Source organism: Geospiza fortis, unplaced genomic scaffold (assembly GCF_000277835.1).
Source record: "Geospiza fortis unplaced genomic scaffold, GeoFor_1.0 scaffold244, whole genome shotgun sequence".
NCBI lineage: Eukaryota > Metazoa > Chordata > Aves > Passeriformes > Thraupidae > Geospiza > Geospiza fortis.
In genome coordinates this window covers 554,759-577,490 of record NW_005054370.1, presented here as the reverse complement: position 1 = coordinate 577,490, position 22,732 = coordinate 554,759, and the positions used below count along the sequence as shown (strand labels likewise).

Genomic DNA, 22,732 nt, shown 5'->3' with positions numbered 1-22,732 from the left:
CGGAGCCCCGGCGGGGCGAGTCGCGCTGGCCGCCGGCCCCAAGGTCACCGAGCTCCGCGTCCTCCCCGTGACAGCTCCCGGAGCAGCCCCGAGCGCGGTGTCCCGGCGTGTGGCCGTGCCCTGCTGTGCTGTCCGGGGCAGCCCCTCGCCTTAACAAACCGCCCAGAACGCTCGAACTGATGAGGCGGGGGAATTCCGGAGAAATTATTTCCATCGTAGCAATTGCACTTTGAACACAGGGTCTTGCATGTGTTCCACAACGCTGTAAATAATTCCGTCCGTGGTTAATGGCATGAACAGTTCTGTAAAAGTGTTCTTACAGAATGGTGAACAGGCTGTGCATAATCCGCACATTTTATGTTTTGTTTCAGGAATGCAGTAAAAAACAGAAAAATGATGATACACAAAGTACATCTGTTGATGCATTGAGTTCAAATGATGGCTCTGAAGAGGTAATGTTCCTTCTAAAACCTCAATTAGACTCTGTATTCTTTTGTGCGCCTCATACACATCCTTATAAGCTAAAGAAGGTCATAAGGAGGCAATTTCAACTACTAAGTATAACAATAAACAACAAGCAGTTGAAAACAGTTATGAGCTCTTGTAGACGTCCCTTAATATGTGAATCAAAAATCTTGTAAAAAGGTGCAATAAAAGCCCTTACAATGCAAACACAAAACAGAAATTCTAAGTTCTAAAAATTCAGAGTGCCAAAACTCGTCTACCAAGTCTTCAGAGCAGAGACAGAACTTACAAGACGAAGAGTTTTGATAGTACAAGTGGACAAAATATCAACTTAATTCTTTATATCCAAGTATTCCTTTTTCTCAAATGAGGTGCAGATAGTGTGAAACTCTTGGTCTCACAGAATATGTTCAGTGCAATTGTAGGACTGTGTTCTCTTTGTTTTACCTCGTGCTACAGAGCCTAAGCCACCTTGCTGCTGGAGGGACATATGGTTAAAGAGCTTTAATAGTTCAAGGGAAAGTTTTCTCAGTTGCTGGGTGAGTTGATGGGGACTGTCAGCTCTGAAGCACAGTGCAAATTAAGTTACTAGCATATGGACTAGGGGCTAAATTTAGATTTTTGTTTACACTTAAACATTTTGCAGTTTCACAGTAATAGGAGGAGCAGAGCTATGATTGGGATGGAACATATTGTTTTGTTTACCTGTAAATAATTCTGGATGTTATGCAAGTGTTGTGGATTGTCCTGCTTTAAACCAAACAGGGATACTGTGTTTGCTTTCCATCTGGCTCGTTGCAGAGATGTTGAAAATCATTTGATCATTGCTAAATACTTGTTTACTTCTTTTTTTGCCCCCAGAAAAATGAGTTTGATACATTGGCTAATGCTAAAATACTCCTTAGCGACTGCCTAGCTTGTGACAGTTGCATGACATTGGAAGAAGGAGCCAGAGTTTTCCAGCAGAATCAGAAGGAGTTCTTTCGTGTTCTCAACCTTAATAAGGTAAAGTGACCCAAACAATACCCCACTGTTTGCTCTGAGGAGGAGGCAGTTAGGGAATGACTAAGCAGCTTGGTTTCCCAAGGCAGATAATGTGAAGATTTGTCAGGATATGCTTTTTCCAAAGAGGAAGTCAGGCAACACAAACGTTAAAAGTACTTAAAATAATTTTGTATTGGAGTTGCAAGGTCACAGCACTTAATGTAAACACCAGAGGAAAGTTACTACACCTGCAGAAGGAAATTTTATTGGCAATGTGATGATTTCATTACTGCACTAACAAATTATTGTGCAGTTTGGTGTTTATAGATATTCATTCCTCCATTGCTAGGACTGTTCTGAGTGGTTTTGGTGCTAATATACCCACATTATACAAACCTATAAAGACATGTTCTTGAAATTAGAATTCTTTTTAATATACTTTCAACCTGACTACATTTTGTCCATATTCTTAGCAAACCTTGTAAGTGTTCCATTGCTGTTTTATTTTCTGCTGAGTTCTGTTTTTTTTAGAAGTTACTCACTCTGTGTAGTGCTCACATCTTTAGAACATGATATTAAATTAATTATTTTAGTTCTGCTCCAGACTTCTGTGCAAAAGCTACTAGAATTGAAACTTCATGATCTGTACATGTGTGTCATAAATAAGGATTAATTCATAGTAGTTATATTTTCTTAGAAGGAGTTTAACTGTCCATACAGAATGGTGGTGTCATATATGAGAAAATTAGAAGAGAATGGGGGGGAAATAATATTTTGGGTCACATGGGTCCTGTTAGGAGGGCCTGAATCCTACAGCAGCAAGGCAGTCAGGTACCTTCATCACAGCTCCAGGGGTCCAGACACAAGCAAGGGGCAGTCATGAGCTCTGAGTCAGGAGCTCTCTTTGAAGGGTTATTGTCCAGCATTTGGATCAGTACAGACTGTGAGCTCTGACCTTTGCAGGGTGACACTTATCTGTGGCACAGTCCTGCTTTGTCTTCCAGGGGTTCCACTGGTGTAGAAAATGTCCCAGCTAAAACACAAGATGAATCTTCAGCTGAAGGCCACAGTCACTAGAGCTGCACAGTTCCACACCACACACTGGGTGCTTTCATGGGATTCCTCAGTGCTACAAATGCTGATTTGTTGAGAGTCCCATTTTGCCACTTTTCCTCAACACTGCAGTGATAAAGACACAGGAGCCTTAACAAAAACTCAGATGTGTCATTTGCTGGGTTGTATTTACAACTAGATACAGCTCTTTTCTTATTTGCTAGAATATTTCATCCTACTAGAACATCAGAGGTGCTGAATGTCCCTTAACTTTTCTTAGGCCACCTGGAATCCAACCACAGAATTGTCCTAAGAGGGATGGATTTCCCCTGAGTTCTATAAAAGAAACATCTACAGGTGATTGCAGATGAACACTGTCAGGATCAGTGGAACATCTTGTTCTGCTGCAACTTGAGGCTTGTTTCACAGGGTTTTTAATGATATGGCCCACTGAAGCATGAGACTCTAAGGAATAACTCCAGGAATGGGAAAGGAAGGGAAAGCAAGGAGCCTTACCCTGTTTTAATGACTTTTTTTTTTCCTCTCTCTTTGTTTCACTTACCAGAAATGTGATACCTCAAAACACAAAGTGTTGGCAGTGTCTCTATGCCCTCAGTCATTGCCTTATTTTGCTGCTAAATTCAATCTCTCTGTGAATGAAGCAGCCAAGAGACTCTGTGGTTTCCTCAAAAGTCTTGGTAAGTTTGCATTTGTTATGGTGGTGAAGAAGAAAGGGAGGGATCATTTTGGTTGGTTTTGCTTTCTCAGCAGCCTTCCAGTACCTGAAGGGGCTGCAGGAGAGCTGGAGAGGGTTTTTGACAAGGGCATGGAGTGAAACGGGGCAGGGTTAGATTAGATAATAGAAATGAGAGTGGGCAGGCCCTGGTCCAGGTTCCCAGAGCAGCTGTGGCTGCCCTTGGATCCCTGGAAATGTCCAAGGCCAGGCTGGACAGGGCTTGGAGCAACCTGGGACAGTGGGAGGTGTCCCTGCCATGGCAGGGGGTGGAGCTGGATGGGATTTAGGGCTCCTCGCCAGCAAAACCAATGGTGGGATTCCATTCCATGATGTTTTGTTAAACAGTCCTGAAGTGCCCTTGCACAACCTCGTTCAGAGTTTGAACTCCAGGCTCTGTGAAGTTCCAGCCAGGCACCAGTGCCACCTACAGCAGTGTGAGAGACAGACTGGGGACATTCCCTGCTCTCAGGAAAGGTCACAGAACAGAGGGACATTGTAGAGCTGCCTCCAAAACCTTGGCTACCAAGAAATCAGGGAGGGCTTAGTCAAAAGCTTCCCATTATTGTAAAACTTGAGGGAGAAGGTAATTGTTATTCTAAGTTCCTTTCTGTGCTTTTGACACATTGTATCTCTAGGAGATTCTCAGTTCTAGTTTTTTCTTGTAATTTGAAATTACAAGAACTGTTGTATTTGCCTATTTTATGTTAAAGCTGTACTTCCTTTGGTTATTATGTATAGAGTTTTGGATAAAAAGCAATAGACACTTTCCTTGTACGTTTTGGTTTTTTTAAATTTACTTGAAGAAAGGAAAAGGGCAGTAATAAACCTATCAACTTGTTTCATTCTGTCTGTATCTATATATACTAATTTTTCATGTTTTTTTCTGATGCATCTCTGATGTACCCAGTGTATATTCTTCATCTCAAAGCATTCCTGAGTTCTGGTGGGCCCCAGTTTTCCTAGAATGCATTCATTATCTACCCTGACTTCTGTGGGGATGTGTTCAGTGTTACGTAGGCTCACAGGGAGTGTGTTGCCAAATGAGCAGCCAGAAGGTCTCTGCTGTGGTGGTGATATGCTCCTGTAGCTCTGCAAACAACTGGAGCAATGGCAGATATGCCTCTTAGCTGGATATGATTTTTTTGTGACTTCAGCATGTCTTGAAAAGAACATTTCTTTGCAAGAGTCGCTGCAGGAGTCGTGACATCCTGTTGAGTTAAAAATGACAGATGCAAAGTGCTCAGAAGGAAGCAGAGAATGTTTGCAGTGCTGCTGGCAGCAGTAGCCTCTTGGTGGTCCTTTTAAACTCAGGGTGTAGAAGGTGTTTTTGCAGTGTATGGCTTTTATTTATGACTCTGTGAAAATGTGCAGAGGGGAAGGAATATACCTGTTGATCCTTCAAGATTTTTCACAGGCCTGGAACTTCGAAAGGGGTTTGTGAGGTGGAAAACATTTTAGTGATGTTTCTGCTTGCTTCCCTAGGGGTGCATTATGTGTTTGACACCACCATAGCTGCAGATTTCAGTATCCTGGAGAGCCAGAGGGAATTTGTGCAGCGGTACCAACGGAGGAACCAGGAGGAACATGCCTTACCAATGTTTGCCTCTGCTTGCCCTGGTGAGAACTGATTTATCCATCCTTCCCTCCCTTCAAACTGGAACCACCAAGGAGCTGAGGAAAGGGGGGCTTCCTTTGGGAGCCTTACATAACTTAAAGCATTTTTGATTTGCTTTTGAGGGACACACAGTGTTTGTTCCCAGTATCACTGGTCATCCTGAGTGCATTTCTGTGCTTGGAATTGAGAATCAGAACTGGAATGGAGAAGTTTATTGGGTGCTTCTTGTATGTTCAGACCACAAAGTTTAACTGGGTGTTTCCTCATTGAAAAGGAACTTTGATAGAATTAAATCACAACCTCTGTTACCTTAAGCAAAGTTTAGAACTTGCCACTTAAGCCTGGGGGAAAGTAGCAAGTGACATTGCTTGTGATGGCTGTGAGATGGATGTGTCTGACACTTGGAAAATAATTCTCACATGAAATGTCACAGACTTGACTCACTGAATGTCTCACTTCTGAGAACCTTGCAGAATGTGTTCTGTATGAGAACCTGCACTTGGACCAGCTGCAAAGATGCAGAACATGCAGTCACTGCTTACCTTTTGCATTGTTAGCACAGCACCATTTCAATTCAAGTAAGAAATCACATTCCTAAAAAAGAAGTATCAAAAAGGAGGTAGCAGTAACTCCTTTGCCCAACACCCTCATCAGCTCCACCCTAAAGTTCATAGTGTTGCTTTTCAAAAGGCTGATAAAAATACCAAAATACTTCTTGCTAGCTTTGAAATAACTCAAGTGGATTACATTTATTAAAGAAATGTTGGAGTGATCAGGAGTTGCAGTCAGTGTTCCCCAGAATCTGCTGTTGTCATTGATTTGAAGTTTAAATACTGCTGTTTGAATTATACTTGTGTTGTTGTTTGTTCTTTGTATTTTGTAGTGGAAATATCTGGGTTATGCTTTGACTACTACATATATGTATTAAAAACATGTCTTTTTTTCTGTTACTGTTATCTTAGTGTAACCTCTTATCTTCAGGAGCAGACATATCATATATTGCTTCATTTCATGTAAAACCTGTGCAGCTGAAACACTCCCATTACTTAGTTTTGTTGTCTTGTATTTGCTTTAGGTAAAATTCAAAACCTGAGGATTTCTTTTAGAATTTCTGAGATAATTTTAATTTGTTTTCATCTGGAAACAGAGCTCAGATTATCTGCTGCTCTCAGTGGAAATACTTTAAAATAGTTAATGGAGCACTTTCCTTGTCCTTGTGTGGTCTGCACAAGTTAGTTTTTGGTGTCAGCTCTCTGCTGTGACAGAGATGGTAACAAGCTTGGGTGCTTTCCATTTCTGGGAAACTAACCCAGAATATCACTGTCAGTCCATTTTGAAAACATGGTATGTTTCTTTGTCAGCAATTAGAGAAAGCAAAAATCCTGATTAGTCATCTTCCAAGTGAGGTTGTTCACTGTGTTTCCTGTCCTTAATTGTCTGTGTGCATTTTCTGTTCATTTTTCTCCTTCCTCTTTCTACCCCCAGATTACATAAATTTGTCCCAGAGATGTTGTTTACTGGGTGCATTCAGCACAAAATGGTTTTTATGTAGCTTTGTAGATGCAAGGTCAATGTGACCTCAAGTATAAAAAATGCTTTACTCTTTTTTATCTTGGTGTGTGACTTTGCACAGACCTATCACCCTCTGCAGCAGGCAGGGGTGTGACATCTACCATGAGCAAAGAGCAGAGCCTGCACAGTCCAGAACCTGAGAAAAGCTGATTTCTTGTCCCTGTCTTAATTGTTCACCTCCTGCTGCTCTCTGGGGAGAAAATGAGCTCATTTTTGGGTTTTCCTGTTAAAGAACAGCAGTGTTACTACTGATAGTATTTGTAATATCTCAAAAGAATCAATTCCCTTCCTTAATGTACTAAGCTGATGAGGAACATGAAGCATTTGCTCTGGAAAATCTGGAGTTTTTAAGGCACTGCCAACCTCTGTGTCTTCCCAGTGGGGCAGACTTGCAGCAGGAGCATCATAAAGTACTGAGGATTCTGATGCTTTTGTCCCAGTCAGTGAATTTCCTTTTCCAGGAATGGGGTTTTACACTAGCAAAAGTTTGCTTAGTTTTTTTGCATTTCCTACAGATGCATACATGCATCTTCATGATCTCACAAGAAACCACAAAAAATAACATGTTCTGAGCTACAGCTGCAGGAATTTATATGGTAATTTGTAATGCTTTCTTGCTCTTTGATGGCAACACAAGCCAGCAAATGGCCAAGAATCCCAATGAATTTATAAAGGGTGTAGGTCTGGGTGAGTGCTGGTGTTCCTGACATAACAATGGGGTGTTTGAGGTTTTCCCTCACTGTGGTGAGGGGGCACAAACAGCAGTGTGTGATAAATGCTCACTCACCCAGGCTGCTGTACAATTAACCAGTGACTAATGACATTAATGATCTTTGGGAGCTGCAGCTGTGAGACACTTGTTCCATCCACTGCAAGGACAGAACCAATTTAAGGAATTGCCTCAGACAATACCTGTCAGAAATCTCCTGGGATTTAGTCAAATTTCCTTATAGGTCATGACTACAATATCAAAATGATTCCAATTATAAGAACCAGCCTCATAGCAGGAGTGCTGGGGTGATTAATGGTGAGTACAAGTATTTTAGAAACTGTCCTTGTTGTGTTTGAAGCACTTTTTGTTCTGTTTGGACAGCACTTGACACTAAAGCCATTTAAGCAATATGATGTACCTATCATGCAGAGTATGCTGATAGAGATTTTTACCAAGCACCAATAAATTCAGCTTTTTTGTAGGTAATGTCTGTGATTTAAAGTCCTAGGTGAAGGTGGACATTATGCAAACTTCCATTCAGTCTTGCAATTCAGTACAGTCCTAAGAGGTAAATCCATGTTCCTCAGTTTTTCCTACAGCAGAAATGAATGCTTGTTGAAGATGATGTGTGCCTTTGAGGTTTTTATGGAAACCAGCTTGAAGTCTGTGTAGAACAAGAATTAGGAATATTTAAACAGCTGGAGGATCCTTGGGTTTCCATAATATTTAGCACCTTCTCATTTTCATCAGTAAAATCTTATTACACTAGGAAAACTATTTCTCTGCTACAGAGAGACAAATAATCTGAACAGTGCTTTCCATGCCAGTTTTGTGCTGCTGTTGGCATTTGTGGTATTGTTCTGACTTAAACAGTCCCAGGTGTTTTTACATAAGTGGTAATTTCAAGCTTAAAAGTTAACCTCCAGGTTTTCCCCTTCCTGGGCAGTGTGTTCTGCACAGCAGTTTCTCTTTTATGTAATCACTGATATGCATGAAGACAAAATGTGTGTGTTTTTTGTTTTTTGGGTTTTTTTTACCATTTCTTAGCACCAAAAGTAACACACCTGCCTTGAAGGCTGGGCCTAACTCTGCTGCCCAATGTGGGTGTCATGTAGATGAAAAAAGCTCCAAACTATTGCTGTGGAGGATTTGGGGCTTTTCAGTGAGAGCTCCAGAGCCCAAGAAAGAATTGCACACCCTAAATACCTTGATTTGTTCATTAACTGGGGGAATAATACAACAGCTCTGTCTGTTGGGGTGCTGTGGGTATCCACAGCTTGCCCCAGCTGGAATGCTGAAGGGGTTGGTGAGAGAGGGGGTTCCTGAGAAACTGAGGACAGAGTGTGGCATACAGAGAGATTCTAGGTGGTTCCTCTGAGTGTGGGGTGTTTCTGCAGGTGTGGCTACTCTAACAATAGTAAAAAAAGCCATTTTTTCCTTGACTTAATCCATGTGCATCTTGTGATAATGCTCTCATGTGACTCTTGTGTTCTAGGGGAGCAGGCTGGGTGCAGGGATATTAAATCTCAGGAAATACCAGGTTACAGTTAAGCAGCCAAACAGTGCATTTGTTGTAGAATGTGATGATCCAAGGGCTGAGGTCTAGAAGTCCAATTTCTGTTAGCTGGGGTCTTGTTCGTTCTGCTTTGTTAAATCTGTACATGAGGAAAGAGCAGCAGGTCATGAAGTACACAGTGGACCTTGGTCTAGAATTCCTAGCACAGTGAATTATTGACTAAAGCATTATTAACAGAGCCCTGAGGTTTCCTATGGCTCCCAAGGTGGGGCTCCCAGCCCACACAGACATGTCCTCCCTGGTGTGAAGGTGTCACCATTTTCAGGATGTGCTGAGTGACTGCTGCACTTGCTGTGCCCATGGCTCACTCCTCTGTGCCTGTGATTTTTTTGTGGTTCCAGGTTGGATCCGTTATGCTGAAAGGGTGCTCACCAACCTGGTGACCTCTCACATCTGCACTGCAAAGTCCCCACAGCAGATCATGGGCTCCCTAGTGAAGGGCTACTTTGCCAGGCAGCAGGTGAGTCATTCTGATTTATTTTTACCATTATATTCTTCTAAATAGAGCAGATGGGCTTTAATACTGAGATACAGATCTTAGTGTATTATATCTGTCCTTTACTTGAAGAAGAAATGGTGCTGTGTGCTGTTCAAGTGCCCATGATGAGAGGAATGTACAAAGCACCTCATTTCCTACATCATTTCCTACGTTTCCTACATTTCCTACATCATTTCATACATCATACATTTCATCCATCACTGTGAGCTGGCAGCAGTCCTTGCACCCCCAGTGCAACGTGGATTTAAATATTTACGGGCAAAGTTAAATCCATAGCAGTTTTTTTGTGAAATGCTGCCTGCGTAGTTCTACAGCAGAGCCAGAACAGGAGTGGAGGAGAATAATGTGGAAATTGCCCTGTTACCTAGCTCAATAAAAGCAATGTATCCTTGGAGCTAACCTTTTTATCTCCTCAATTTTGTATGTTGAAAAAATTGCTGTTCCTTACCTAAAAGGAGCCACATTCTGTAGGGAAGGATTGCACATGGATAGACAAATTGTGAAGGGCTTGCTCTGGTGAAAGTGAGTGGGTGACAGCCAGAAACCAGAACTTTGAATCTTGACTTGTATTCACTTTCTAAGGCAATCAAAAAGCTGCAGAAAACATGGCCAGAGGGAATTTGCTCCAGCCAGCAGACTGGCTTTGGAAGTTTGTTGCTGATGCTTTGTGACTTCTGGCAAATCATTATGTCTGTGAATATTGTTTAAATTTAATGTAGGGACTTATTCCTGGTATTGCCTGCATGAGGTTTATGTCACTATTTTTGTCCCTGTCATCCTTCAAGCTGTCTTTTGCTCTTCATGGAGTTCACATGTGCTCCCTTCTGTATTCCACAGAACTTGTCTCCTGATAAAATTTTCCATGTGGTCGTGGCACCTTGTTATGACAAAAAGCTGGAAGCCTTGAGGGAAGATTTCTACACTGCCTTGTATAATTCAGCAGAAGTTGATTGTGTCCTGACATCAGGTTAACTTTTTTAAACTTATCATCTATAAATATAAAAGTGAATCACCATTTTTAGAATTGCCTTTTTGCCAGAGTTTGCTTTTTTCAAGTCTCCTTTAGTCATAAGGTTGGCTTTTTTCTGCTTTAAAAATCAGTACATATTTTTGTGCTCCTGGTAGTACAGGTACTGCACAGGGAAGGCAGAGTGACACATCCTTTCTTTCTAAGTTGCTATTCATCTAAAAAATCAGGTATTTTGACAGCCTGTTAAAGAAGGTAAAAGTTATTCAAATCCATATTTAAAACAATTTTCTGCCTTGTCTATGGTCATTATTTTATTAGGAATTATTCCTAATTCATGGCACCAGTTGCCTTTTGGTGAGGATCTTGTCTTTAGCCTTAGTGTCCAAACATCCTGCAGTGCAGTTTGGATATTTCCAGACTTGGCCTAACAGAAAGGCTGAGGATCTAAGCAGAGTTTGGGCAAGCTGAGGGCCCCTTTTCTTTGGGGCAGGAAGTTTCAGGCTTCTCAGTCACTGGAGGGAGCAGTCACTGTAGCAGGAGCTGGAGGATGTGACACAAAGCCATTGCAGGTGTTGGGATGTTGATTTCTGAAACAGAGGCACAGTGGGTGTTGTGCTTTGTGTTGAAAGTAAAATGTGATGTGTTTTCCTACAGGTGAAATTGTCCAGATAATGGAACAGAAAAATGTGTCAGTGAAAGATGTGACTGAAGTAGCTGTAGATAGTTTGTAAGTAGTTTTGTTGTGGATTGCTTCCTTGTTTGGATGACAAATGACATGTTGGAGCATATTCAGCATTGTTGGATAAAGCTCTTTTTTGACTTAGACATGGGGCAACTGAGAGCCATTTTAGAAGCTTTTATTCCATTTTCAGTCTCATGAGGAGGGTGAGACAATATAGATGTTATAACTCACACCATCACAATCAGAAGCCAACTCTTTCTTAATTATAACACACTATAAGCATTTCTTGGTTTATCAGTTTTAGCTACACTATGTTGTAAATGTCTTAAAGTTAATCATCTAAAATTACTCCTTGTGGGTCTTACTACAATGCATTCTTATCATTTTATTTCTCTAAAGTATCTAGTCTTACTTGTAAGGTCATCTTTTGAACTTGTTTTAATTCAATTTCTCTCTTAAGAATGTCTCTTTTATTCTATGGTATTTTTAAGTCAATATTTCTTATTTTAAGATTTGCATACAGATGTACACTATGTGAGTTTTCTGTCAAAGAAATTAGAAGAAAATAGGAAATTTTTTTCGTAGAAAATTCCTTTGAGAATTTTCTATAAACCCATTTCCCACACAACATAAATGTAAAACTGTCCAGAAGAATGTTTTTTTCTTTTTAGAGAAAAAATAAAACCTGCATCAAAGCCTTAGTGTACCACAGCTTCACCCTTCTAGAGTGGCCAAACCCACAAAAATATTCTCTTAGATGTTCATTGGTTCATATATAAAATATGAAACAGATAATATAAATTCACATGTACTGTCTAATTACAAAGCAGGTAATTTGAGATAATGACCCTTATACAGTAACTCTTTTAAAATATATGACTTGAAGATTTATGTAGCTCCTGATTGATATTTAAGGATTATTTATTTTTTGTTTTATTTTATTTATTTATTGATAAATATAGATTATTTGCAGTAATAATAGATGTGACTGCATGAAGTTCCAGCCTTGCTAGTCAGTGTGGCTGGCTGGGGTGCTGGCCCTGTTCAGAGCTCTCTGTGCTCCTTGTGCAGAGCCCTGATCTGCCCTGTGCTCACAGTGCTGGGCTGACCATCTGCTCTGGGCTCCCCTCTCTTTCACAGCACCATCCTGGCAGTAAATTTCCACTCCCCAATATGTTCATGGAGATTGCTAGGAGCAGCACCCTTTCAGGAAATGGTAATGAATTGGTTTTTATATGAGGACAGCAGTCAGTTTTTCAAGATTAGATCAAACTGAGCTGTGTTTAGATGAGAAGCACACAAAGCACTGGAGAGGTTTTGTTTCCATCCCTTATGCTTGGCTCAGGGAGCAGCCTGTGTGGTGTTTAATTCTCAGACTTGGTTCCAGAGGCTGCTCTCCCTGATCTTTGTTCAGCTGTGACAGATGTTCCTTGGTGCCTTTCCAAAGGAGCAATGAACGTGCTGTCTTGCACAAAACAGAAAGCTCTGGAAGTTCTGAAAAATCCTTCTCAGTTCCAGCTAAAATCCTGCTTGGACCTAGAGGGGAGAAATTGGAGTGGGTCAGTGGGAACATGCTCAGAGAAATTGAAGTGGATCAGTGGGAACATGCTCAGAGCTGTGTTTGTACTGCAGCTCCTTTGATTGCTTCTACCTGAGATTGTCACACAGAGAATGAATAAAGTTCTTGCAGGAATAATCACAGAGACACTCGTGTAATTCTGTATCAGAATCACACAGAGAGAGGCTTTTAATTCTGTACCAGCCTGTCCAGTGAAAGGCCAAGCTGTTCATTAATGCTGGCTCATTAGCTCAATTTATAGAATCATAGAATGTCCTGAGCTGGAAGGAGCCCACAAGGATCACCCAGTGCAGCTCCTGGCCCTGCACAGCCACCACAACAACCCCACCCTGGGCATCCCTGGCAGCCTCAGGGCTGTGCCCATTCCTGGGGAGCCTGGGCAGTGCCCAGCACCCTCTGGGGGAAGAACCTTCCCTGAGATCCAACCCAACCTCCCCTGGCACAGCTCCAGCCATTCCATGGGTTCTGTCATGGAGCAGAGACCAGAGCTGTCCCTCAGGAGCAGCTGCAGATCCTGGTGAGGTCTGGCCTCAGTCTCCTCCAGGCTGAACAAGCCAAGTGCCCTCAATTTGTGTTGGAAAATAATGTTATTTTTTAAAAGGACCAATCTGAAAATACTGGTTCAGCTGTGAGACCTAATGATGTACATTTTTGCTCTTCTGGGGTCTTAAAAGTAGATCTTGGAGAGAGATTTAAACAACTTGGGATCAAGTTCTTAAAACAAGCCCCAGCACAGCAGCAATTTGTGATACAATGCTGGGTATGAAAACAGTTGTGTGAATGGGGACTCTTCAGAGCTGCTTTTAAATGGGGAGAGGTGAACTTCCAGGAGATGCCCTTGGGAGATGAGCTCCCATTTTCTCTCCTGAACCACAGTGTAGCACTTATTTTCAGTGTACACTGTTCTAACCTGGTTTCAGCTCTACTAACTTGGTGTGATTTTATTGGCACAGTGTTACAGACTGTGACAAACAGTTCCTAAAGCAGCAGGACTGTCAGCAAAGACTTGTGACTTCTGAAGGAGTTTTGTATTCTCACAAATTATTCTCGCAAAAAAATGACCATTTATTTAAATAATCTTATTTAAATCATTTTTTCCCAAAATGGCTCTTGAGCAGTAAAAGGTTGTTAACAAAATCTTCAGATTGTGATGAAGGTGCATTCTTATCAGTTACTGTTGCTTGATAATTCTCAACACGGAAAGCCCCTGCAGCTTTTTTTTTAATTGATTTTTTCATCATCTCACTGCTGTCCTGAATAATTTACATTTTAAAAGCTGTAATAAATAAAAATGGAATGTGTTCTCAGTGCTAGAAAACATTTTTTGGTGGGGGAGACAGAGAAGAGGAGAAACACACTATTGAAGTGAAAGAATGAAATTTTTGGAGTTGACCTTCCATTCTGTTGTTCCCTAAGGTTTGATGGCTTAAAGGAGGGAGATGTAGTAAGGCATGATGGCAAGAAATCTGATGGTTACCTGGAGCACATTTTTAAACATGCAGCAAAGGAGCTTTTTGGTGTGGATGTCAAGGAGATAACCTACAAAGCACTAAAGTAAGTTAAAGTTTGGTATCCTTGTTATGTAGAATGGGTGAGCTAGAACAGAAGAGGGAATTTCCAGTTGGAAGGGACCCACAGCAGTCACTTGCTCCAACTGCCTGAGCGTTTTGACCAAAAGATAAAGCATTTTATTAATAGAGGGTTTTGTTCAAATGCCCCTTAGCACTGAGAGCCTTGGGTCATTGGCAAGGAACTGGTTCCTGCAGCCCAGGAGCTTCCCCTGCTTTGGGTGGTGCTGCAGTGACAGCAGTTACTGCCAGCTTTTTCTGGTAGGCAGTTACAGGCTTTAAACCTGCAGGTCTGCCACTGTAAAGCAGCTCCTGCTGGTACTCATTTTATTAAAAGCTTACCTGCAGTTAAAAATAAAGTCTAATTCTATTACAAAGATTCCACCCCAATTTCTGCTTAACTCAGTTTAGAAAGTTAGAGTTCACCTTGATCTCACTGTTACACTTGTCCTGCTCCCTTTGGAGCATCTGAATACAAACTGGCACAGTTGGGTTGTTCCTCTGGGAATGCAGGGGGTTAAAATGTTCTCTCTGTGTCTTGACAGGAACAAGGACTTTCAAGAAGTTACCCTTGAAAAAGATGGGGAGACAGTGCTGCGTTTTGCAGCAGCTTACGGCTTCAGAAATATCCAAAACATGGTCCTGAAGTTGAAAAAAGGAAAGTTTTTCTACCATTTTGTAGAAGTCCTTGCCTGCCCAGGAGGTAAAAATAATTGTGGATCCACAGTTGTTCTGCATGTGTATCTTGAATCTCAAAGGAAAGCTGCCTTACAGGCAGACACTTCATTTCATTCCCTTTTAATTCTCTTCTTAATAATCGAAAATCTCACTGTTTATTGAATGGTCCAAAACACCAGTACAGGTGCAGGGTTGGCTCAGAAAATGATTGAGTTTTCTAAAATTAGTCATGATGATATTTGTTCTCTTCTGACCTATAAACAAGTGCCAGCACTACACTGCCAAACCTCAGAGGATGCTCTGAAATGGTGGTTGTCAAGGGCAAGAAAAGACAAGGAACATAATTAGGATCATAAAACCGTGGAGAATGCAGAGAAAGATTTGTGATATGGAAACCTCATTTCCATTAAGATGAAGTTGATATCGGAGTCACTTTAGGTAAATACAAATTGTAACAGCGTGGGAGGAGGTTTTTAAAAAAAATTCCTTTAGAGAAGCATGAAAAAAGAATTCTGAGTTAACAGAGACTTTCTTTTCATATCAAATCTCCATCAACTTGCATCTTTTTAATTTATTTTTTCCCTAAGGGTGCCTGAATGGAAAGGGCCAGGCCCAGACTGAGGATGGCAAACCAGACAGAGCCCTGCTGGCCCAGATGGAGGAGGTGTACACTGCCATTCCTGTCAGGCTGCCAGAAAGCAACCTGCACGTGCAGAGGATGTACCAGGACTGGCTGGAGGGCATGGACTCCAAGAAGGCCCAGGACACTCTGCACACCACCTACAGTGCAGTAAATCAGAGCACGAGCAGCCTGGACATCAAATGGTAACGACTGCAGGGCAGCACTGGAGCCCTCTGGCTCAGGCAGGCTCTGCCCAGCTGGGGCTGCTTGGGAAGAAACATTGCTTTGCAAAACCACACAAGCTCCAAAAGCCCTGGCTCCTGCCACTGTCATTTCATTTTACTGTTTGTCATTTCCTGCATACAGTGGATTTCTTCATTCTAATCTTGCAAGGTACATTAGCCCTTTGTGCCAGGGACAGGGAGTGGAATTCCTGATCAAGTTGCTCCCTGAAGTGAAGGTTCACTGCACAAAATGGGCTCCTCCAAGAGGGTGAGATGATTTTACTTCTAGGTCTGCAGTCCCTGTCAACACAGGAATTTCAGTATTGATACAGTTGGGATTTACTTACCTTGGTAAGGAAAAGCCCTTTTAAAGGACAAGTGAGTATGTGGAGAGATGTAATGAATTTCTATAAGCCTTGTATCCATAATTCAGCAAAAAAATACTCAGTTCTAAACTAGCCACCATTTCTTACTGATATAGTGTCACAGAGTGCTTCACACAAACTGAATCTGGGAAGCTAATGCTAAATGGTTCATTTAAAATAGTTCCAAATAGGTTGGTTGCTACAAAAAGAGAACTTTCTTCCCATATAAGTTTTCTGCCAAGCTTGCAGCCAGCAGTAGTGGTGCTGCTTGCTTTGGCTTCTCTCTGAGAGTGGAACATGCCCAGATTGTTCTTTCATTTGTCTCCATGTTTGAAAGACTTCTGCAAAAAATAACCCCCTGGGGTGCCTCTGAGAAAAAATACTGAGCGATGCTTGTGAGCCCATCAGAGTTATGGTATGTTGGCATCATGATTTTTGATCCACTTATTTTTATAAATATGCTATAGAGGTTCATTTAACAGACATTGTGAAGTGGTACTGCCATTCAGCTCATCTGCAACTTCCCCAGTTGTCAGAGAGTTATTCAAGAATGTGATGGACAAAAGAAATTAAGACTCCTGCCAGACTTCTTCAGATCTTCCTGATAGCATCAGATCTGTTCACAATTAATGGCTGTTTGAAGCTAGCAAAGTTCTAGCTTTCCTTATGCAGCCTGAGTGTGATGGGCTTTTTTAACCATTTCATGCAGTTTGAATCAATCTTCTTGCAAATTTCTTCAATGTTACTACTGCTTGTATGAGTAAGAAATCCTGCAAAAACCTGTGAGTGTTTAAAATGCACATTTAACCTGGACACAGTGGAATGAGATGGAGCATCAGGGGAGGCAGGGCAAGAGCTGGCATTGGCTCTAGACCAGGGAGGCTGAAAAGGAGAGAGACAGTGAAGTGTCACCCTGCTGATAAAAACCAGCTCTCTTAATGTGAAGCTGTTAAAAATTGCAGCTTTCCATTGGACCTCCCCCTAAATAACAAACCATTGCACTTGGAGGGAATTTTCTTTCAAGTGCAAACAAATTTATTTACTGCACTACCTGAATGCCCACAATGAGATTATACCCATGAATTGTAAAAATTAGCCTTTGCAAGTTGTTCCTTGTGGTAAGAACCATATTTACTGTGGTGCAATATCAGAACATCGACAGAAATCTACCTCTGTACAGGAAGGGAGTCCAGGAGCTGTGGGAAGAGCTGTGTGTAGCTGAAGTGTAATAGATGTTTGCTGGAGAAACGTGGGGGTGTTGTGTGACATTTCAAACCAGATCACTTTCAGAAGCAACATCCACCTCCTTCGGTCTGATTTTGTTCATCTGCTGTGATTTCCTCCAAAAACTCCCCCAGAATTGTAATGTAATAAATGGTCCTGTTCTGTTTGTATAGGCCTGTTTCTCTGTATATATGGTTTGTAGCTGATGCATGTTTAAATTATATCTCTGCTGCTCTTTGTACAGTGTGTTTATTTTTTTGTGTGTGTTTCCTGGGTGAAATGGTACAAAACCAGTTTGCTTTTCTGAGGAAATCTTCAGTGAACTCCACAAGAGCTGCCTTGCTGTTCTGAAAGCAGAGCCCTGGACTGTGTGTGCAGTGTGATGGATCCTGCCAGGGCTGGGGGCACTTTGGCCAGTGCTTGCCTCACTGAAGGGCTCAGTGCCTGTGCTGCTGGGGGAGCCAGGAATGGGCTGGGCAGTGGCTGAAATCAATCTGCTCTGCTCCCACTGCAAGGGAAGTGGCTGGCTCAGTGACCAGAATAACCTGTTTCAGCTGGATCCACCATTTCTTCCATCTGCTCAAGGGTTTTAACCTACTGAGGTAGTCATAGAGCACAGCTGTTGATTTGTCTGCTGCAGAATTCTTTTTTTAAAGACAAGGAAGGCACCTAACTGAGCTTGTAGTGGTGTCATGGTTTTGCATAACAAACCTTTCCATCACTTCCCTAAATGTGTCCTGTGCAAAACCATGACAGAGTGGATACACAGAATGTATTATCATTAGTGATCTAAGCAATTGAGACTTGTCTTTTTGGGGTTGCTTTTGTTTTTTGGGGTTTTTTTTTTTTTTTTTTGTCAACTTCTGGCTTTTAAGACTTCTGGAGTAAAATATTTTAGTTTTTTAAAGGCCTTTTCTTTAAAGTGCCAGTTTTACAGGATAGAACTTTTCTTTCCTTTTAATCTTTCCCCCTTCACCTGCTTTCATTGAAATTTTAACATATATCAGAAAACCTTGTTGCAGCTTCATATATAGTGAAATACTTGCCTGAGGTTTGATTCTGGCTTTTGAATCTGCAGTTGGAAAGCCCATTAATGTTGACAGCATGTGTTTGTAGTCACACTTCTGAAATTACAGCATATTTAATTCCCTGATTGGATTCCCTGAATCCTTAATAATTTCTATTGCTACTGCCTCTTCAGCAACAGGAAAAGCTCCTGACATGGCCACAGCCATAGTGCTTTACCTCCCCCTTGAATTTTGTGCTAAGAGGAATTTTAGAAAATTATAAACTGGAGGGATTGTGGGAAAGGAACTGGACATAGTGAATGAATTATAAAGTTGTCTTGGGATGTTCTTGACTTGAGCATGTCAGGTGCTGGATTCTGGGGTTATGGTACTTTGTTCTGAGGCTGCTCCAGGGTGTTGTGAGTCCCTTTGCCTGCTGCAGGAGGGTTCCCTCAGCCACAGCACCATTTGTGTGTGTCCCCCAAGGACCTGGGCAGCCCTGGGCTGTGCTGTGCCCCAGAGGAATGCAGATATCCAAATGCAGCAGTCTCAGCTGGGTTATACCTGGATGATGTTCAGTTACCCAAATTTTGGTGCTTTGTTTTCCAGTGCAGAATGACCACGAATTGTGAATAAATCTCAGTACTCAATTCTGCACTGGTTCTGTGTCATTCCATGTAAGAATTTAACTCTTTAAGTACACCTGGTTTCATCCAGGGGGTTTACGTGGGCCCATCTGTTGCACCAGTTTTGTATCAGCACTTTATGGGACTTTTGGATTACAGCTGCACCTCAAACTCTGCTAAATGGAAGGAGGAGGTTGCCAGATGAATGGTGATTAGCTCTCTAAAATTGTTAATGTATTGATTCCTTGCAGGGCACACAAGCCCTGTGGCTTCACAGCTCTTGTGCTGGGGTGTGAAGCCAGCCTGTGAGAGCTGCTGGCTGTGCTGAGGGTACTGGACAGACATTGAAAACACTGCTGCACAGGAAAAGATCTTTGAGTGTGACCTGATCCAACAGTTGAGAAAAGGATGAAAATCAGCCCTGACACAGACAATGGATTTTTTTCATCACTAGGTTGTGTGAAAATTTAATTAATTGAGCAAACATTTCCATATGATCTCTTGAGCAGTTGGGACCTGGATTTTTATTTCCAATAAGAACTCGATTTGAAGGTGTTCTGTGATTTTTTTCAAGGGTTACCTGGCCAGAGGAGGAGGAGGAGCTGTTGAACAGACCAGCCTTGCTCCTGTTGCTGTGCAAACAAGTGACTTGTAGGACAGGTTTGGAGGAGGGAAGCCAAGGTGTAAGATGTCCTTAGCTGCTCTGGAAAGGAAAGATAACTACTGAGGGTTTGTGTCAGTGAAGCAGAGGGAATATCCATTTAAATTGTGCAATTTATCCCAAACCACTGCGTTTCTGCCCGTATTTTCCAATGAGTAGTTGGAATATAACTTGAAAATAACATCCAAATTCTGCACATCTGCCTGATGAAATTCTCCACAGTGTAAATGCCTCCCCCCAAAAGTACTTAATGTAGAACAGCAGTAAAAATACAACGAAACACCTAATTTAAAAGTAGCAAGAATTACATGAAGTCTTTTGTCAATTTCGTTGCATTGAAGAGAACTGGGAAGAATGTGACCGCTGAGGGCGAGGACACCCCGCGGGCTGGGCTGGAGCTTCAGCGTGTCCGCTCTGTCCCTGCTGGGCTAAGAAGCAGAAAAGGAGAGACCTGGGGCAGGTTCTACCGAGATTTGAACTCGGATCGCTGGATTCAAAGTCCAGAGTGCTGACCATTACACCATAGAACCGGGCGGTGCCTCCTCTGTCCGCCAGCCCCCAGAATTAATCCATAGTCAACAAATCTGCTGGGAAATGGGTTTCTTCTGTTTGCCCTGCCCTTGTACCTGGGATGGCCGATGAGAATCTAACACGACCTAAATATTCTGTTTGTTCCGAGTTTCTGCGGCGTTTGTTGTCTTTACAGAATCGTGGAATGGTTTGGGTTGGAAGAGACCTTAAAATCATCCAGTCCCAGCCCTGCCATGGGCAGGGACACCTTCCACCATCCCACCTTGCTCCAAGCCCTGTCCAACCTGGCCTTGAATGCTGCCAGAGCATCGAGCTTCTCTGGGCACCCTGTGCCAGGGCTGTGCCACCCTCACAGGGAACAATTCCTTCCCAATTCCCTTCGAATCCTCCCTGTGGCAGAGTGAAGCCATCCCCCTTGTCCTGTCACTCCATCCCTTGTCCCAAGTCCCTCTCCAGCTCTCCTGGAGCCCCTTTGGGCACCACAATAAGGTCACCCCTGGTGAAATGAGGGCAGAAAGCCAATATGAACACTGGGGAACATCTGCTGTCAGAGAGACCCCAAAAGAGCTCCCTGAGCTCAGAGACATCCCTGCAGAGCTCAGCAGCTGCCACCAGCTGTGCTGATGCAGAATTTAGAAATGTGTTTCCACACAGGCAATTCAAAGCACAGAAAGAAAATGAACAATATGCTGTGACATGTCTGAGATTCTTCAGATAATTTCAGATAAGTCAGAAAGTAGTAAACTGGCTGCGATAAATAATAGATTGTGGGGGGAACAGGAAAACTCTGTGGTTGGTTACTGTTCTACTTTAGATATGTATTCCACCAGCCATGGGACGTTTACGGCATTCTAAGAGTCCGTGCAAAACGCCTTAAAGCCACTTTCCATGGTTCTGAGCAGGAAATAATTGTGTTTGTGGCAAAAACTTTCAGGTTCCACCGAGATTTGAACTCGGATCGCTGGATTCAGAGTCCAGAGTGCTAACCATTACACCATGGAACCACACAATGCGGCCCCCTGAGCCGCGCCTACTGAGCCAGACTCAGGGAACGCCAATTCCATAATTCCCATGGATCTATGAATGAGATTCCTGCCTTGTTTTCCTTCCATGTATCCCACACGTACTCATCCCATGTAAGAATTCCACTGTTTATCCCATTCTACAGCCCTGAAAACAACACCCACTGAGCAGCACTGTGCCATTAAGCTCACAGAGCCTTTTTCCTCAGATCATTTACTCAGAGGCCAAATACAGACTTTCAATACCACGTGCATTGATTTTTATGTTTTCCCATTTGTGTTTTTATTTTGTTTTCCCGCATTTTATGCTGAGAGTCTGTTTCCTATGGTTGGCATTGCCACAATGTTTCATTTAATCAGGCAAGACAGGGAAAAACTACAAATGTGTGCCAGGAGCTTTTGATGACTGATTAAAGACAAGGATCTCCTGGAGCAAGTCCAGATGAAGGCATGAAGATGCTCAGAGGAGCACTTCTTCTATAAGGAAAGGCTGACAGAGCTGGGGCTGCTCAGCCTGGAGCAGAGAAGGCTCCCAGGGGGCCTTGTGACCATTTAGATTATAAGGGAGCTTTCTTATGAAAGATAAAAGAAGAAACTTTGCACCACAAGGGTGCTGAGGCAGTGGCACAGGGTGCCCAGAGAGGTGGCAGATGTCCCAACCTTGGAAACATTCAAAGCCAGCTTGGACGGGGCTCTGAGCAGCTTGTGTATCCCTAATCATGGCAGGGGGTGGGACTAAATGGCCTTTAAGGGTCCCTTCCAACCCAAACCATCCTGTGACTCCACTAGACCTTCAAATGGCGCTAAAAAACAGCTGTGGGCATCCCAGCGCCCTGCCCGTTCCTTACTCGCATCAGCTATACCGCATGTCGCCAAGATTTCAGCAAAAACATCTCGCACCAGCCACAGCCCTATCCCCCACACCCAAAACTAACCAGCAAAGAGGAGAGGACGGGCGGCGTGCCGTGAGAAAAACGAAAACATTCACGCTAGCAGAGGATGGTTTCGATCCATCGACCTCTGGGTTATGGGCCCAGCACGCTTCCGCTGCGCCACTCTGCTGCTCACACCAAGCTCTTCTCCTGCCCCAGCTTAGAACGAGTAACGCCACACAGGCCTCGTTCATGTATGTACATGTACCCCGCCCGCCCCGGCGGCCACGCGGTCCCGCTGCAGCTGCCCGCTCCGGAGATACACTCCAAATATAGCAGGAGTAATGGTCATAACTTAAACTCGAAAAGTTTCGCCTCAGCAGGAGGAAGAAGCTCCTCACGCTGAGGGTGGCAGAGCAGCGGAAAGGCTGCCCAAGGAGCGGTGGAGTCTCCCTCTCTGCAGACATTCAAACCCACCTGGACGCGTTCCGCTGTCACCTGCTCGGGGTGACCCTGCCTTGGCCGGCGGGGGCTTTGATCTCCACACGGACCTTCCAACCCGAACGATTCTGATTCTGCGAAACGAGAATGGCTTCAGCCACCCGCTCTCGCCACAGGACAGCAATATTAACTAATTTAGGTCCAAACCACCGATGTGGCACCGCAGAAAGTGTCACATTCCCAGCTGCGCACAGCCGAACTTGACTCCGAAACCCGCCGGGGGTTGTTGACACAGAACGGCCCCGCGAGGAGCCCCGGTACCGCCCCGCCCCAGAGTGCTTTGCGCGTATTTGCATACAGCAGCGCTATTTGCATAACCCCGGTTGGGCCGGAATCTGGGGTCTGTTCCCCCCTCCCCGCCGTCTCCTGCCCGCCAGACCCTCCGTAT

At 43.1% G+C, this 22,732-nt stretch overlaps 1 protein-coding gene and 3 non-coding genes across 4 annotated transcripts; 1 reads left to right on the top strand and 3 right to left on the bottom strand.

Moving 5' to 3' along the window:
• The first annotated feature begins 374 nt into the window (after window positions 1–374).
• On the top strand, window positions 375–17,367 carry NARF (nuclear prelamin A recognition factor). Its single transcript, XM_005424539.2, has 10 exons — window positions 375–452; window positions 1,327–1,470; window positions 3,068–3,200; window positions 4,721–4,855; window positions 9,055–9,173; window positions 10,050–10,179; window positions 10,837–10,909; window positions 13,860–13,997; window positions 14,557–14,714; window positions 15,277–17,367. The coding sequence occupies exons 2-10, from the start codon at window positions 1,396–1,398 to the stop codon at window positions 15,516–15,518; spliced, it is 1,203 nt and encodes a 400-aa protein (XP_005424596.2). The 5' UTR covers window positions 375–452; window positions 1,327–1,395; the 3' UTR covers window positions 15,519–17,367.
• Window positions 17,368–19,876: 2,509 nt separating this feature from the next.
• On the bottom strand, window positions 19,877–19,948 carry TRNAQ-UUG. The gene has a single exon. It is a non-coding gene; the product is annotated as a tRNA-Gln (tRNA).
• Window positions 19,949–20,881: 933 nt separating this feature from the next.
• TRNAQ-CUG lies at window positions 20,882–20,953 on the bottom strand. Its single transcript has one exon. It is a non-coding gene; the product is annotated as a tRNA-Gln (tRNA).
• A 1,008-nt stretch (window positions 20,954–21,961) lies between these two features.
• TRNAM-CAU lies at window positions 21,962–22,033 on the bottom strand. Its single transcript has one exon. It is a non-coding gene; the product is annotated as a tRNA-Met (tRNA).
• Window positions 22,034–22,732: the final 699 nt, after the last annotated feature.